Consider the following 18,356-nt stretch of genomic DNA (forward strand, 5'->3'; position numbering starts at 1 on the left):
AAATAAACTTATAGACTCCCGAGAAGAAGGAAGAAGTGGTTGAGAAGAAGGAGAAGCCGGCCAAGGCCGCGAAGGCTGGTAAAGGCAAGCAGCCGGCGCCCGAGCCCGCCAAGGAGGAGCGCGAGCGCCACAACAGCGGCGAGGCGCCCAAGGAACAACGCAAAGGTATGTCTATTACAAACTACTAGTATAAGTAGAGTAATTAGTCGATTCTAGTCGTTTTAGAAGGATATGGTCTAATACAAACTCCTGTGTAGGCAAACAAGTCCGCTACTGCAACAGTACAAGCAGTCGTTACTGCCACAACTGCAGAGACGCGCCTGAGGAACGATGCGAGTGTAGATACGTTAAAGGTGCAGTAGGATTTCATTCCCCCATTTCTGTCTGACAAAACTGCAGCTAGATATCTATTTACCTATAGGTCATTACTGTCATTAAGTAGAAACACGACACACGCGAAAATATCGCTACACCAAAATATTTAGTTTAGAACTTTATCCGATTTTCCCAATAAATACATACATACAATCACGCCTGTGTCCCATGAAGGGGTATGCAGGGGTAGAGAGAGGTAGGGGCGCAATAAACATAATAATTTTCCCAATAAACGAATGGAAAGGCAAAATTGTATCATATTCAATATAGTACAATCTCGATAATCCGGCACTGTTGCTGACACGGAGGTGCCGGATTAGTGGAAAATTCGGATTACTGGAAATTAGAGCCATTCTCCATATGTTTTTTTTATGTATGTCGTATAAAAAGACTGTCCTAAAACAATAAGTTCAAAAAACATTCGACAATTATCTGGTTTTTAGTCACTTTTAAAGTGAAGTTAGACTGATAATTTACGCATAGATAGTAAACTTGCAGTTGAAATTATCACTTGCATCTCTATTTTAGTGCCGAATTACTGGAGGTTTCGGACCAGCGAAGTGCCGGATTATCGAGATTGCACTGAGTGTACTATAATTACAAAAGTCTCTTGTAAATAGTTATAGCGGTGTAAAATCTTAGTACACATGTAATTTTGAAAGATATGACCTCCGTTTGAATTTGTGACATTCTCAGCAAAGTGTCATCTCATTGACTGTCAATAGAGATTAATTTTATTTGCATCACCTGACAAGGTGATGCCTTTTGTCTGAGATAGATACGAGTATAGTATAGTATAGACGTATTAACACAAGTGCAAGCTATCTTTTGTTTCAATTATGATCTAAAGTAAACATAGGTACGTCAATGATCCTACACAGCAGTACACATTTGCATACTTTGTAGTTGACATAGATGGATGTAATGTTGTTAATAGTTTTATAGTGTAAACATTAAATGGTCTTTATCTAGTAACCAAACGCTAGTACTAGGGTTTGCAAGATCCGCCGATTTTTCGGATCCGGATATTTCGGATCTTAACCCTTAAATGCATGGTGATGTATATATGCATCATATATTTGATGGCCTATGACTCAATATGTAGCTATCCAAAATCACATTTATAGCTTAATTATTATTCAGTATTTATTATTATTTAATAAATAATTAAATAAATTAAATAATATAATGATTTACTATTTATTATTTAAGGATAAAGATGAAATGGCGGAAAAGTGTAAAAAAACAGGATGATTGCGATTTCTAGTATGTGATTTAGGCAGATTTTTTTCGGAGTTAGTAATTAGTTCATGTTTAAAAATTTTATCATGGGGGTTTCACAAATAGTGTACCTTTCTAATAGTAGTAAAACATTACAAATAAAACTTACCAATAATTATATATTTATATAAATAAGTTTTAGCCTGTTTAACTTCTAACACTGATTTAGTATTAAAATCGGTATTAAATATTTTTTTTATTATTTTTCCAAGAGTCAGAAAACCATTGTCTATCACATTATATTAATATCTCGTTTAAAGAAAAAATCATGCATTTAAGGGTTAAGATTTGCCGGATCCGGATATTTCGGATAAAGCGGATCCGTGTTGAAAAGGTCACTTTTTACAGGGGTTTCGTCAAATCAAAGCTGCTGTTACCGAAATAAAATAATTTAAACTCACTAAACGACATAAATATAGTATATTATTGCTTCATTAACTTTTTAGACGAACTTTTAACATACAATTGTGTCGTTTAACTTCAAACTCGCGTAAATCGATTCGGTTTTAAGGATGATTATACAAAAAAAGCAGAATGGATTTACTCGAGTTTGAAGTTAAGCGACACAATTAATATCACTCTCATTGTATGTACAGTACAGCATATAACATTAAACAGTAGGCCAATATTTTTGTTTAACATACATAAGCTAATGCAGGGTAATTTAGTGCTGTTCACTAATACCTCCGTTTTACTGAGGCGTCTATCCGTAACCACAGCCAATAAATACATCCATGCGAAATTGCAGATGTAGGAAAAAAGGTAAAATAATATAATTTTATTGCATTACACATATTAGACGTGTAAAATATGCTACACATATTTAGTTATCATGTACCATTTTCAATTGTTTTTCTGAACTTATGTGCAAAATGTTAAATGTCATTTGATATTTGCCAGTCGCTTTTCAGTGAAGCTCTAAGGCTGGCAGCGCACCTCCAATCCTTCTGGTGTTTTGGGTGTCCATAGGCGGGAGTGATCGCTTACCATCAGGCGACCTGTCTGCTAGTTTTATTAAATACAAAAAAAATTGGATCTGGATTCAGCTTATAATTAAAATAATTACGTATATAATTATATTAATTACTTCCATGATCTCTAATTCATCATTAAGCTTAAAAACATCCATGGCAATCGTTTCTGCTTTATAGAAAATTAATAATTTATCCAGTTAGAAACGGAAGCAGTTTTAAAAACAATGATTTACTGTTCATTTTATTTAGTTTGTTAACATATAGTTTTATGGATTCATCGCATGGCGTAATGTACCAAACCTAACCTAGCTTGATATTCTGGAGTATTTGAATTAAATAAATGTAAATAAACATTTTAGGCGACAAAATTCATCAATTTCATTCGAAAATTCTTTCTGGCGTGGATAGATACCCATATTTCACGGATCCGTATTATCCGTTTTATCCGGATCCTATGAGACCTCGGATCCGGATCTCAAATTCAACGCATATCCGGATAATTCGGATATCCGGATCTCAAACCCTAGCTAGTACATCACGATTATCCGGATTCGTCTCAGTAATGAGTTGTATAGTTGGTTGGTTTATCTGTTGACATCAACGGTATCTCAGTTTTATCGCAAAATGTTGCACATGCACTTACTCGCAAATACCTATCCATAAGTACTGAACAAATTAATGAAAAGCGTGGATGGCGTGAATGTAAACTTTCACCAGCGCTAATATTTATGATGTAATTATCAAGTACAAGTACAATCTTATTCAGTACAATAGAATTTCACGTATCCAATATCTAATCGGTTAAGGTCTACCAAGGAACTAGTCTCCATACATATTACTGTATATCGCTTACTACAAGCATAGTATTGGTGTTCAATAGTCGGTTTGATCACAAGTTCGCGTGAGTATAATTCTAACTTACGATAGTCGCATTGTATTTAGACGGCCCCTAAACAAACTGATCAAATCCATAGGTAATAAAAAGGCGGACAAAAAGCAAGTCGAAGAAGAGGTTAAAGCCGAGGTGATCCCGCCGCTGAACGTGCCTCAGCCCAGCGAGCTCACCACCGACAAGCTGCTCAAGCAAGCGCAGGCGCTCGCCGCGCCCGCGCCTACCGCCGCTGTCGCCCCCGCCCCCGCGCCCGCGCATGCGCCCGCTCCGGCCGGCAAGAACAAGAAGAAGAAGGCCGAGCCTAATGTGCTCTCGCTTATGGGTAAGTAACTTATTTACTCTAGCGATTTAATGAAAGCAAACGGAAGAGACCCGAGAGGTGGCAATCCCGTCGAGTAATAATTTCAATATATGGTTATATTAAATAAAATAAAAAATACTTTTGACCGTCAACTTACGCGCAACGCATTTTGACCACATTGCTATATCCCAATATAAATATTCGTAAAAATGTATGGCTAAATGTTTTTCCATCGTATTTTCACGGAAAGTCACGAAAGTGTCAATCATGCTGTTTCAGTCGGTTTCAGTACAAAAAATTACCGACGTTGACTAGCACGAAAAATAAAAAAGTTTCGAAAGGCATTATGCAGTACATCACATCTGTAAGTACCGACAACTAGTCGGTGTCGCGCAAGATATGCAGTCAAAGGATTATAAGCAATATTTCTGCTTCTTATGTGAGTTTTATTTAAGCAGTGTATATAAATATCGTTGTTTGTGACAGCAGCCGGCGACGGCGGCGGCGTGAACGTGGGCGAGCTGGTGCGAGTGGTGCGCGAGGCGGCGCTGTCCCGCACCGAGATCCAGATCCTGACGGACGCGCTGCTCAACAAGCACCACGACCCGCTGCCGCAGCACTCCGAGTGGACCGAGGTAGGTTACTGTTGTGACAGCAGCCGGCGACGGCGGCGGCGTGAACGTGGGCGAGCTGGTGCGAGTGGTGCGCGAGGCGGCGCTGTCCCGCACCGAGATCCAGATCCTGACGGACGCGCTGCTCAACAAACACCACGACCCGCTGCCGCAGCACTCCGAGTGGACCGAGGTAGGTTACTGTTGTGACAGCAGCCGGCGACGGCGGCGGCGTGAACGTGGGCGAGCTGGTGCGAGTGGTGCGCGAGGCGGCGCTGTCCCGCACCGAGATCCAGATCCTGACGGACGCGCTGCTCAACAAACACCACGACCCGCTGCCGCAGCACTCCGAGTGGACCGAGGTAGGTTACTGTTGTGACAGCAGCCGGCGACGGCGGCGGCGTGAACGTGGGCGAGCTGGTGCGAGTGGTGCGCGAGGCGGCGCTGTCCCGCACCGAGATCCAGATCCTGACGGACGCGCTGCTCAACAAACACCACGACCCGCTGCCGCAGCACTCCGAGTGGACCGAGGTAGGTTACTGTTGTGACAGCAGCCGGCGACGGCGGCGGCGTGAACGTGGGCGAGCTGGTGCGAGTGGTGCGCGAGGCGGCGCTGTCCCGCACCGAGATCCAGATCCTGACGGACGCGCTGCTCAACAAACACCACGACCCGCTGCCGCAGCACTCCGAGTGGACCGAGGTAGGTTACTTTACTTATCTTTAGGCCGATAGTTCACTATCATATGTTTATAATAGAAATATAATCATAGGTCTGTCTGTATGCCTCCCTTTTTCTCCAGCGTGAATAAAAAGGATGGCATGTTGCCTATGATCATATTTCTATGATAAACATATGATAGTGGACTATCGACCTTAGGCGGAAGTCGTGTTTTACATCTTATGTTAGTAATCCATTATGCTTCATTATCTGAGCTTATCTGAGAACACTATCTTGAAGAGCTGACTGAGGGCTGCCATCTTGCTAAGCAAATTCGCTCGGGTGAAGTAAACTTGCGCGCACGAGCACGGATATTTCCGCGCGGGCCAATTGCCTCGTGGGGTTACTCTGTGGCATTTGTGGCAATAAATATTACGTTTTATATTTTTAGGGGCCTAACGACCCGATGCAAAAGTTGAAGAAGCAACTCGCCGACAAGGAGAAAGTTCTGGCCGATGAAGTCGAGGCTTCGCAAGCACTGCACGCTAAACTGAAGGAATTGAGGTGAGCGATAATTTTATTTATAATATTTTAGCCAGAATGAAGTTTCTGCTATTCTTATGTTCGTTGTTTTTCGTCTTTATGTAGGCACATTACTCATTAGTATTGATTGCTTAAAATGATTTTTTTTTTTTAGAGTTATAACACGTTAAAAATCTTTGAACCACTTTTCGTTCGTGTTCTTAGGCGGGTCCACACAGAGCGTGTGCGTCGGGTGGTCCCTTGCGTGAAATATATGTAGTGAAGAAAACCCGTTCACTCTTATGTCGACCCACCTGTCAAAGTGAAAAATCTATCTAAATATATAAAATAAGGAACTGACTGTCTGACATATCAACGCAAAGCCGAAACCGCTGGTCCTGGAGATACCAAATTTGGCACGTCGGTTCCTTATAAGGTGTAGAGGAGCACTAAGAAAGGATTTTTCAAAATTTACCTCCTAAGAGGGTGAAATAGGGGTCCAAAGTTTGTATGGGAAAATAGATTATTATGCGATCGAAGCCGTGGGAAACGGCTAGTTGAATTTATAATTTGAGTCACATCATCTCCTCATCATTCTCTATTTTTAAAAACTGCATCATTTTGTTCTCTATATACAATGTACAATTCCGTCCAGGGCCACACTGAACGCCGAGCGCGGTCGCGTGACGGCCACGACGCGCGCACACGAGCAGGCGGCCGAGGCGGCGCGCGCCGAGATACACACGCACCAGACCAGGGTCAAGCGGCTCGCCGAGGACAACCACCAGCTGCAGCAGGAGAACAGGCTCGTGAGTACAGCTTACAGACGTCAATAGCTGGGTCTAGGGTTGCAAAAAAAAAAAAACGGTTTTTATTTTGGCTTGAAAAAAAAACACGAAAAAAAAAACAGTTTTTTTTCTGGAGTATGTTTTTTTTCTTAAGTACGAAATCTCAATATTCGCAAAGCAGTTAATATTTTTTTACGGTTGTTTAGACTTAATGTTAACTATTTAATCAAATAACTTTAATTTATGGTCTTATAAAAGTAACATTTACGAAATTTGTAGTTGGTAGTTATCTTTTTATGTTATCAACAATATACAACGTAAAGTCCATAATTCTGAAAAAAAAAACATTTGTTTTTTTTCTATTTGCAACCCTAGCTGGGTCTACACAGAGTGAGGCACGTTGGAAGCCAATTTCCTCGCGCCGCAAACGTGCTATGTGGGCGAGGCAGTGAGCGCGTTTCCGCGCCTAGCAACCTGTCGCCGACGTGCTTCGGTCTGTGTAGACACAGCTATTCACCAACCCTTAGTGTAAGTCCGTTTTCACATTCGTCGGAAGGATTTCAATGGAAAAAAATCCAAGATGGCGCCTGTAATTTATGGGATATCGGTCCAACATCCGATGTCCAACATCCGACGGATAATGTGAAAACGCACTAAGGCCTAAGTGCACGCTCATATTGAACGTGCGGTGGGGCGGGGCGTGCGGCGTGCATGTCAAACTGTATCGGAGTCTTAAGCTCTAGTAATAGTTTACATTTAACGAACTCGCTAGCAAGCATATTATTGGCAAGCATATTATTATACAAAGTGGATTGGTATGTATGGTATTATGGTATTGGTATGGTCCCTGCTCGAGGCAATGAGGATACTTGTATGCGTGGTCGGAACTTCTTCATACATTGGTTTGCCTTGTTCGGCAATCCTTGTCGTAGCAGTGTTTTCTATGTGTTTCATGGACCGGACAAAAGTTAAATTAGTAAAATACATATAGTAAATTGTTTGTATGTTGAGGTTAGGAATAATATGTTTTTCTTTGCAGCTTCAGTCTAAACTAGCCGCGGAGGGTGAATTCCAACAACAGAGGGCACAAATGGAAATGCACATACAACAATTATCTGAGGTGAGTTGACAAGAAATATTAATCTATAAATAAACAAACAAATAGGTAGACATAGACGCTTATATTAGCTAAAGACGCGGGTTTGTTGGACTCTGATGGACTTGGTCACAAATCTATCTCAAATTTATGAAGAAAATTCATAAATATTCGATAAATAAAAAACACGCTTGACAAATTTGCAATAATAAACGGATGTCTCAGTTGATTTCGCTATCGTTGGTACAGTGAGTAGCCGTTTCGAACTATAAATTATCGCGCGTCATCGTGACCCTAGTCAAAATGTACAAAGGTTCATATAGTTGCGTTTGTTACTGATTTGCGCCATCATACATTCAGACTGACGTGATGCCCCTCATTTCTATGGAACTGCAAAGTCTTTTAGCATTGGTCGCGTAATAAAAATTGTTCATTTGACCTTAAAAGTCACTAAAAGTATATGGCTGCTCCGTGTTAAATTACCCTGTGTGTCGATTGCGTGAATTAATTTTGTAACAATCCGGATTGACGTGACGTGTTTGTCTCAGGCGGAGGCATCGCTGGTGGCGCAGCTGCAGGGCCTGCAGTCGGAGCTGGCCGCCCGCGCGCTCGAGGTGGCGGGCGCGCGCTGCGACGCCGGCGCGGCCCGGGACGCCGCCATCATGGCGCAGCAGCACGCCGCCGAGCTGGCGCAGCAGCTCGAGCAGCTCTCCCACGACCACACGCGCGCCATGCAGGAGCGCCAGGCCGGTATGTACCCTCCACCCTCCATCATGGCGCAGCAGCACGCCGCCGAGCTGGCGCAGCAGCTCGAGCAGCTCTCCCACGACCACACGCGCGCCATGCAGGAGCGCCAGGCCGGTATGTACCCTCCACCCTCCATCATGGCGCAGCAGCACGCCGCCGAGCTGGCGCAGCAGCTCGAGCAGCTCTCCCACGACCACACGCGCGCCATGCAGGAGCGCCAGGCCGGTATGTACCCTCCACCCTCCATCATGGCGCAGCAGCACGCCGCCGAGCTGGCGCAGCAGCTCGAGCAGCTCTCCCACGACCACACGCGCGCCATGCAGGAGCGCCAGGCCGGTATGTACCCTCCACCCTCCATCATGGCGCAGCAGCACGCCGCCGAGCTGGCGCAGCAGCTCGAGCAGCTCTCCCACGACCACACGCGCGCCATGCAGGAGCGCCAGGCCGGTATGTACCCTCCACCCTCCATCATGGCGCAGCAGCACGCCGCCGAGCTGGCGCAGCAGCTCGAGCAGCTCTCCCACGACCACACGCGCGCCATGCAGGAGCGCCAGGCCGGTATGTACCCTCCACCCTCCATCATGGCGCAGCAGCACGCCGCCGAGCTGGCGCAGCAGCTCGAGCAGCTCTCCCACGACCACACGCGCGCCATGCAGGAGCGCCAGGCCGGTATGTACCCTCCACCCTCCATCATGGCGCAGCAGCACGCCGCCGAGCTGGCGCAGCAGCTCGAGCAGCTCTCCCACGACCACACGCGCGCCATGCAGGAGCGCCAGGCCGGTATGTACCCTCCACCCTCCATCATGGCGCAGCAGCACGCCGCCGAGCTGGCGCAGCAGCTCGAGCAGCTCTCCCACGACCACACGCGCGCCATGCAGGAGCGCCAGGCCGGTATGTACCCTCCACCCTCCATCATGGCGCAGCAGCACGCCGCCGAGCTGGCGCAGCAGCTCGAGCAGCTCTCCCACGACCACACGCGCGCCATGCAGGAGCGCCAGGCCGGTATGTACCCTCCACCCTCCATCATGGCGCAGCAGCACGCCGCCGAGCTGGCGCAGCAGCTCGAGCAGCTCTCCCACGACCACACGCGCGCCATGCAGGAGCGCCAGGCCGGTATGTACCCTCCACCCTCCATCATGGCGCAGCAGCACGCCGCCGAGCTGGCGCAGCAGCTCGAGCAGCTCTCCCACGACCACACGCGCGCCATGCAGGAGCGCCAGGCCGGTATGTACCCTCCACCCTCCATCATGGCGCAGCAGCACGCCGCCGAGCTGGCGCAGCAGCTCGAGCAGCTCTCCCACGACCACACGCGCGCCATGCAGGAGCGCCAGGCCGGTATGTACCCTCCACCCTCCATCATGGCGCAGCAGCACGCCGCCGAGCTGGCGCAGCAGCTCGAGCAGCTCTCCCACGACCACACGCGCGCCATGCAGGAGCGCCAGGCCGGTATGTACCCTCCACCCTCCATCATGGCGCAGCAGCACGCCGCCGAGCTGGCGCAGCAGCTCGAGCAGCTCTCCCACGACCACACGCGCGCCATGCAGGAGCGCCAGGCCGGTATGTACCCTCCACCCTCCATCATGGCGCAGCAGCACGCCGCCGAGCTGGCGCAGCAGCTCGAGCAGCTCTCCCACGACCACACGCGCGCCATGCAGGAGCGCCAGGCCGGTATGTACCCTCCACCCTCCATCATGGCGCAGCAGCACGCCGCCGAGCTGGCGCAGCAGCTCGAGCAGCTCTCCCACGACCACACGCGCGCCATGCAGGAGCGCCAGGCCGGTATGTACCCTCCACCCTCCATCATGGCGCAGCAGCACGCCGCCGAGCTGGCGCAGCAGCTCGAGCAGCTCTCCCACGACCACACGCGCGCCATGCAGGAGCGCCAGGCCGGTATGTACCCTCCACCCTCCATCATGGCGCAGCAGCACGCCGCCGAGCTGGCGCAGCAGCTCGAGCAGCTCTCCCACGACCACACGCGCGCCATGCAGGAGCGCCAGGCCGGTATGTACCCTCCACCCTCCATCATGGCGCAGCAGCACGCCGCCGAGCTGGCGCAGCAGCTCGAGCAGCTCTCCCACGACCACACGCGCGCCATGCAGGAGCGCCAGGCCGGTATGTACCCTCCACCCTCCATCATGGCGCAGCAGCACGCCGCCGAGCTGGCGCAGCAGCTCGAGCAGCTCTCCCACGACCACACGCGCGCCATGCAGGAGCGCCAGGCCGGTATGTACCCTCCACCCTCCATCATGGCGCAGCAGCACGCCGCCGAGCTGGCGCAGCAGCTCGAGCAGCTCTCCCACGACCACACGCGCGCCATGCAGGAGCGCCAGGCCGGTATGTACCCTCCACCCTCCATCATGGCGCAGCAGCACGCCGCCGAGCTGGCGCAGCAGCTCGAGCAGCTCTCCCACGACCACACGCGCGCCATGCAGGAGCGCCAGGCCGGTATGTACCCTCCACCCTCCATCATGGCGCAGCAGCACGCCGCCGAGCTGGCGCAGCAGCTCGAGCAGCTCTCCCACGACCACACGCGCGCCATGCAGGAGCGCCAGGCCGGTATGTACCCTCCACCCTCCATCATGGCGCAGCAGCACGCCGCCGAGCTGGCGCAGCAGCTCGAGCAGCTCTCCCACGACCACACGCGCGCCATGCAGGAGCGCCAGGCCGGTATGTACCCTCCACCCTCCATCATGGCGCAGCAGCACGCCGCCGAGCTGGCGCAGCAGCTCGAGCAGCTCTCCCACGACCACACGCGCGCCATGCAGGAGCGCCAGGCCGGTATGTACCCTCCACCCTCCATCATGGCGCAGCAGCACGCCGCCGAGCTGGCGCAGCAGCTCGAGCAGCTCTCCCACGACCACACGCGCGCCATGCAGGAGCGCCAGGCCGGTATGTACCCTCCACCCTCCATCATGGCGCAGCAGCACGCCGCCGAGCTGGCGCAGCAGCTCGAGCAGCTCTCCCACGACCACACGCGCGCCATGCAGGAGCGCCAGGCCGGTATGTACCCTCCACCCTCCATCATGGCGCAGCAGCACGCCGCCGAGCTGGCGCAGCAGCTCGAGCAGCTCTCCCACGACCACACGCGCGCCATGCAGGAGCGCCAGGCCGGTATGTACCCTCCACCCTCCATCATGGCGCAGCAGCACGCCGCCGAGCTGGCGCAGCAGCTCGAGCAGCTCTCCCACGACCACACGCGCGCCATGCAGGAGCGCCAGGCCGGTATGTACCCTCCACCCTCCATCATGGCGCAGCAGCACGCCGCCGAGCTGGGCGCAGCAGCTCGAGCAGCTCTCCCACGACCACACGCGCGCCATGCAGGAGCGCCAGGCCGGTATGTACCCTCCACCCTCCATCATGGCGCAGCAGCACGCCGCCGAGCTGGCGCAGCAGCTCGAGCAGCTCTCCCACGACCACACGCGCGCCATGCAGGAGCGCCAGGCCGGTATGTACCCTCCACCCTCCATCATGGCGCAGCAGCACGCCGCCGAGCTGGCGCAGCAGCTCGAGCAGCTCTCCCACGACCACACGCGCGCCATGCAGGAGCGCCAGGCCGGTATGTACCCTCCACCCTCCATCATGGCGCAGCAGCACGCCGCCGAGCTGGCGCAGCAGCTCGAGCAGCTCTCCCACGACCACACGCGCGCCATGCAGGAGCGCCAGGCCGGTATGTACCCTCCACCCTCCATCATGGCGCAGCAGCACGCCGCCGAGCTGGCGCAGCAGCTCGAGCAGCTCTCCCACGACCACACGCGCGCCATGCAGGAGCGCCAGGCCGGTATGTACCCTCCACCCTCCATCATGGCGCAGCAGCACGCCGCCGAGCTGGCGCAGCAGCTCGAGCAGCTCTCCCACGACCACACGCGCGCCATGCAGGAGCGCCAGGCCGGTATGTACCCTCCACCCGCCATCGCCCCCAGTTGTCCACGCATGTAGCCGTCAAACAACTCGCCCACAAGTCACAGTCGCTGACGCTCTTAAACACATGCGAGAAAGTTTCGAAACGTACGAGTATGCGGCGTAAGGCCTACTTGAGTTGTATACTACGTCAAAATATGTCACTTCACTAAAAACACTGAGATATATGTTCCTTCATCCCTTTCAGCTTTGTTAAACCGAATTTTACCTTGATTTAACTTTTTATAGGGCATTGATCTCAAAAAAGTCAACCCTGTAAGATGATTTTTTTGTATTTTTTTTTTGCACAGAACTTTATGACGGCGATGAGGTTTGAATTCACGATTTATTTGAATCTTGCCCGTTTAAGGCATAAATCTAACCCCTGATAACTGGACCCGACCGATATACTCGTAAGTTTACTTTGTGCAACTACTAGTTAAAAACTGAAAATTGTAGTAAAAATGAATTTGTGTTTGTTACAGCCATCGCAGACCTCCAAAATAACGTGCAGAGGCTAATGAGCCGCGCACAGTTCGCCGAAGGCAACTTGGATAAACAAAAGGAGGAGATGGACGCACAAGTCAAACAGGTCAGGATTCAATGACACATCAGATATTTGTAAGATATCTACAATAAAATAGCTGCAGATATTGAAAACCAAATCAGCGTAATATCACCATATAATTAATGTTAATTTATTTTCAGCTCACAAGCGAACTGGCATCGCTGAGAGAGCAACTAGCGGCGCGCGAGGCTGAGTTGGCCGAGGCAAAACAGATGAAGGTCGCCGCTCCCGCGCAGAACGGGCTGCCCAACGACCAGAACAAGGCAAGTGTACACTGTTGCCAGCTCTCCAGCGAGCTGGCAGCGCAGCCAGTCAGCCAGGTCGCGTCTCCCGCGCTGAAACTACTATAGGAAGAGTTGGCATATGCGCTGATAGTATGTTTCACACGTGATGGCCCGCTTCACTTGAAAATAGGCTACTTGCCTCCTAGTCAAATCAGCTTCTTTTTAAGAACTGTCAAAACGAATTTGAACGACTTATTAATATGGAATTTATAAGAAATCGAATTAAGTGACGTCACGGTCAACTCAGTTACTTTATATATTTCTTCCTGACTTATTAAATTGAAATTGGAATTAAAAATAACTTCTGTCCATGTTTTTCTTATAATTATCTGATGCTTTATTTCGTGCTTGGTATAAAATATTTTATTTTAACTACAGTCAAATTCCCTATTGTTGCTGTATAAACAGTCCCTGACAGCTGCCTCGTGTAGCTATCTCCTGATGCAATTATCAGTGTTAAAATACGTGAGATTCTAACTTTCCTCTCTTTTAAGTTTCATAGTCCAATGAAAAGTCAATCTCTTCAATTCCTTACGGCCGATATTTAAACACTGTGTTTACCTACAGTCGGCGGAGCTGGCCAAGGTCGAGAGTGTAGTGGAGGCCCTCCGCAGCTCGCTGAGCGCGGAGCAGCGCGCCAACAAGGAGCAGAAGGACGCCCTCACGCAGCTGCAGGACCAGCTGCGCTCCTACCAGGAGAAGAATAACGTGAGCACTCCCGTTTAACGTGGCGACTGGCTTGTAACATTTCGGTGTATGTATCAAGTTACAACACGACCTATACAGCTGTCGGTGCAACCGGCGGAGCATCTCGGCGGTCGGTTTTTTGCAAATCCATTATATTATACGTTAGTACAGGTTTGAGAGTACCCGCGAGCGCTAGTCTCGAATTTAAGAAAAGGAGCACAAGCGAGCAGAGCGTTCGGGACGAACGTTCGCATTGTAGCTGTAATTTAACTGTAATGTAACACGCTCACTGTGAATGTAATATTGCACGTAAATTTTACAAGTCAGTCGCCATCTTTATATGTACGATTCTCATCAAATATTGAATCTGACTACAGTATACCTTTACACCGTGTCCAATAAGTCCGAATACTCACATTTTACCTCAGTTCTAAAGATATAGGGATCACAGGCCATCAAATTCTTATTTAAACTAAAGAGTATATTCCTCTTAATAAAATACAAGCACAAAGTACATGAAATTTCCGAAGTGTCTAAGAAAAACAAAGAGGTAAAGTGCCAACAAAATACTTGCTCGGCACGCAGGTGACGAGTTATTTTTTATAAGGAGAATCTGTATGTGATAAAACAGACGCCACGTGTCCAAAATAAACTATTATGGGTACCGAGGATAGATAACGTTCCGGGCAACTAGAAAAATGTGCCTAGGTTCCAGAGCTCACCATCGGCCCAGGTGTGGGATGCAGTATGTAAGCGAGGTAAACTACCTTCAGTACTTACAGATAAAAGCGTTAAAATCAACGTTTTTTTCTTTAAAACCAAGGTTTTGAAGAAAAAAATGCCTTAAAGTTAAAAAGGATGCTTGGGAATGAGTATCATGTGTCCCAACAAGACGCACCTCCAGCACATTCGGCAAATGGTATTCTAGCGTAGTTTCAGACTAATTTGGCAGTTTTTTATCCGAAACATGAGTGGCCACCCAGGCCTCCAGGTTTAGGCGTATTAGACTATTTTGTATGGTCATACATGCTTTGAAGACTAAATTTTTATAACATCATAAACCTAGATCATTTCAAAAAGGTTATCGAGAGTATTTGGGATGAAATGTGAAGAAAACGGTGCGTGCCGCGTGTGATCCGTTTGAGAAGCGTTTGAGGCTGGTAAACAAGTTAATGCTGGATTTATTCCAAAACATTTGTTGTGAATGTAGTAAATAAGAGTGCCATTCATAAAATATAATAATAATGTAGTAACTATTTGTTCATTTTGTTTTATTGGCTATTTGTGCTGTATTCAAACTTATTGGACACGGTGTATACAAGGTTAACATTACTGTGACCACTTTTAAACTAATTTGCACTTGTGATTAATTATTTGGTGTGAATCGGACTTAAGTCAAGTCAGTTACTAGTAGAAAGAGTTGTATTTTAGTCTGTTAAAAAGAAGAATCTTACGCCGTACTACAGACACGCCATCTTCTTTCTAATAATGTATTTTATTTCCATTCCATTCTAACTGATATTTCAGTATTACTAATATCAGTAGTAATCCATAAGATATAACAATGGCATGCAAAAAACAAAAAATGCATGCCGTTTGACAAATTTCTCTAATATTTCTTTTAATTTTCTGTTAACAAAAGCTAACATTTCCTTTATTATTTTGACCGGGCGTATAGGAGTTGCGAACTAAAAACTGGAAAGTAATGGAGGCCTTACAAACTGCCGAAAAGGCTCTCCAGGCGAAGTCGGCCAACGCTCCGGCCCAAGACCCTCGCGTAAGTTGTCGCTTTTTCTGCATTCCTGCCCATATCGATAAGACCCGTTTGAACGCCCTGTCACTTTGAAACCAAATTTTATGAACAGATGGTTTTTACACTTTTGTTTTTTTTTTTACATAAATAGCATAAATTCGATTTTCAGGATATTTAATTTCGATTCATATTTCTAAACAATGAGGGTTTTTGCCACAGATGTCGTACCATAGATCAAGCAAACGTGATAATTTAGCGTGTCAAATGAACTCAGTAAAATCCACTGAGTTGTTCGTCTGTAATCGCAGCTTTCAGCTTTCGGGCATCAATTTTTGTAAGTTGAAGTCAACAAAAACATTAAAAATGCCTCGTTACGTGGTATTTAATTGAAACAACACAAAAATTATTAACACTCAAGGGCCTGAGACATATTTAAAATCACAGGTAGGTAACAACTTCAGTACAAAATCTGACACGCTCGGCCGCCATACAAATACATGAACTTGTTTCTTTTCATCTAAATCTAGTTCTGTGGTTTTTGCTGTCAGAAAGACCTGGCGCCTTAGTAATCGTCGCCTGCCAAAAAACAATTCAGAATACCCTTATTGCAGATTAGCGAATAAATGCGGGCTGCATCTGAGGTACATTGCCACGCGATTAGTTTATTTAGAATTAATTTATGATATATTTGCTCTATGATAATGTAGAAACCATCTCTTATACATAAACTGCAAATAATCAAGGTGTAAAAATTTGTGATCAGGTGCTGTAAATAAATACCTTCTTAATTGGCCGGCTTCGCTTGTTGTCTAACGCTTTACTGCCTGCGATGTATTTATTTATCATATGAAAACTAATAACGATGTTTATTACATTACAAAGTGATAGTATGTTTATGGGACGCTTATGGGAGCTGGAGTTTGCAAGGGGTAGAAGGTAAATTTCCCATTTAGGTTACATAGTAGAACCTGCAATACGCACGGTACACTAGTAAGTAGATAATGTGCCACAGGCAATGGAACGCGCACTCGATGTCGAACATCGAATCGGAGATGACGTTATTAGGAGTTAAATGTTATTTCTGCACATATCGCCCTTTATATCTTACGCGTCCAATGATGATCCCTATGACCGTTCCTCCAAGTTGCTTTTTGATATGCTTTCTTTATTGAAATATCATATTTTTATTACTTCAATAAATGTGCCGTTTGACAAAATAATTTTACATGTTTGCACATATTTTTTTGCTCTGCTGCGCCTTACAAAAAAAAACCGTCATAAAGATCATCATCGGGCCAGATATAGTGTGATGTATCGCGCCAACACTGACCTCGTTCTGTGCAGGAGGCAGTATCGGCGGCGTCGGCGGCGGCCTACGCGGAGGCGTGCGGCGCGCTGCGCGGCGCGCTGCCCGGCGCGGCGCCGAGCGGCGTCGCGGGCAAGGCGTGGCTGCTGCAATTCGCTGATAACCTTAAGAAGGAGCTGCAGAAGGTAACTACATATTTTTAACACTTTGTATTGTCATTGGGAAAAAATCGGCGTAGAAATTCGAAGATGTTGTAAATGATGTTTGAATTATTTGATTTTAACTTTAATTCTACAGTCTAACCGCAATATACTCATATTCGGTTGGGAGTTTGACGAATCGCATCCGTCCTTTAAAAAAATTCAATTGAAAAGAAAACTACGTCAATTTATAGGTACCGGAGACGGGTAGTTACTTTTCAGAAGAACATTTTTAAAGTGTAACCTTGTAGTGGGTAGAAACTTACGCAAACGATAAGTCATCGCTTAAAACTTTAGGAAAAGTGGAAAAACTCACTCTCGTCCATCGTTATTTATCAGAAATTATGTTTTTTAAAATTATGAATTTATATCCCAGAAAATGCTGTTTAGTATATAAGTTTAATGAATTGTCGCCTAAATTCAGCAAAATTTGAATTACCTTCGCGCAGGCGGCGTCCGTCCCCGCTCCCGTTCCGGCAGCAGCGCCGGCGCCGGCGGAGGCGCGCGTGGCGGAGCTGCGCGCGCACAACGACCACCTGCAGGCGCTCGTCGACAAATACAAGAAGATCATCGACGACACGGTCCGTATCCACTTCTATACTTCAACAACTGACCTGGTTTGCGGCGCAGCCGGATACCTTTGTTTCAAAACTCAGCAAAACGACTTGTCTACATACATACATACAATCACGCCTGTATCCCATATAGGGGTAGGCAGAACACATGAAACTACTAAAGTTTCAGTGCCACTCTTGGCAAATAAGGGGTTGAAAGAAAACGAAACTGTGACATTGCAGTGACAGGTTGCCAGCCTCTCGCCTACGCCACAATTTAACCCATATCCCATAGTCGCCTTCTACGACACCCACGGGAAGAAAGGGGGTGGTGAAATTCTTAACCCGTCACCACACAGGCATACACATTATATATTATACACCGTGTTTCACTTAACACTAAAAACCTGAAAACAGTTTGTTCAGAATCGAGAGTAGAATCGATTGAGCTATATCTTGATGGGGGTAATATTTTTATTTAAATTAGTATTATTAATTATTTTTTACGTGCCCATTCTATTGTACTCGTAATACAACATTGTGTATATCGCATTGCTAAGAGGTTGTTTACCTTTTTTCAGTATTTAGGGGTATTAATACTGGCTGGTTACTTGGACGATTTTTTTTTCCGCTACTAGTTTGACGTTGTTTGTCAGTTTAATCTTAATGTTTATCATAAGTCATAACAAATTGAACTCGTACCTAATTACAACCTTGTCATTTTGAATATTGAGTTTATTTGCTTACTGCGATTACCTGTCCAATTTGAAGTTTACTGTGACAAAGCTTTAAAGTGTTTTACAGTGACATCTTAGCTGTCTATTGGTAAACCTTATGTCGTTGCAGTAACGTACACAAATAA

At 47.3% G+C, this 18,356-nt stretch overlaps 1 protein-coding gene across 9 annotated transcripts in view; it reads left to right on the forward strand.

Moving 5' to 3' along the window:
- The window catches only part of LOC125232460 (ribosome-binding protein 1), a 29,277-nt gene that overhangs the window by 5,693 nt on the left and 5,228 nt on the right, over window positions 1–18,356 (forward strand). For 7 of the 9 annotated variants that reach the window (XM_048138130.1, XM_048138126.1, XM_048138134.1 and 4 more), the window contains 13 exons: window positions 15–165; window positions 3,605–3,844; window positions 4,310–4,458; window positions 5,544–5,656; window positions 6,270–6,423; window positions 7,442–7,522; window positions 8,047–8,248; window positions 12,628–12,734; window positions 12,851–12,973; window positions 13,562–13,702; window positions 15,360–15,458; window positions 16,779–16,925; window positions 17,390–17,521. In XM_048138130.1, coding sequence (XP_047994087.1) covers window positions 15–165; window positions 3,605–3,844; window positions 4,310–4,458; window positions 5,544–5,656; window positions 6,270–6,423; window positions 7,442–7,522; window positions 8,047–8,248; window positions 12,628–12,734; window positions 12,851–12,973; window positions 13,562–13,702; window positions 15,360–15,458; window positions 16,779–16,925; window positions 17,390–17,521 — 1,839 coding nt within the window. The remainder of the gene's footprint in view (window positions 1–14; window positions 166–3,604; window positions 3,845–4,309; window positions 4,459–5,543; window positions 5,657–6,269; window positions 6,424–7,441; window positions 7,523–8,046; window positions 8,249–12,627; window positions 12,735–12,850; window positions 12,974–13,561; window positions 13,703–15,359; window positions 15,459–16,778; window positions 16,926–17,389; window positions 17,522–18,356) is intronic. The other 2 variants (XM_048138131.1, XM_048138133.1) reach the window with 2 other exon arrangements.

The sequence above is a fragment of the Leguminivora glycinivorella genome, chromosome 13 (genome assembly GCF_023078275.1).
Source record: "Leguminivora glycinivorella isolate SPB_JAAS2020 chromosome 13, LegGlyc_1.1, whole genome shotgun sequence".
In the NCBI taxonomy this organism is placed as follows: Eukaryota; Metazoa; Arthropoda; class Insecta; order Lepidoptera; family Tortricidae; genus Leguminivora; species Leguminivora glycinivorella.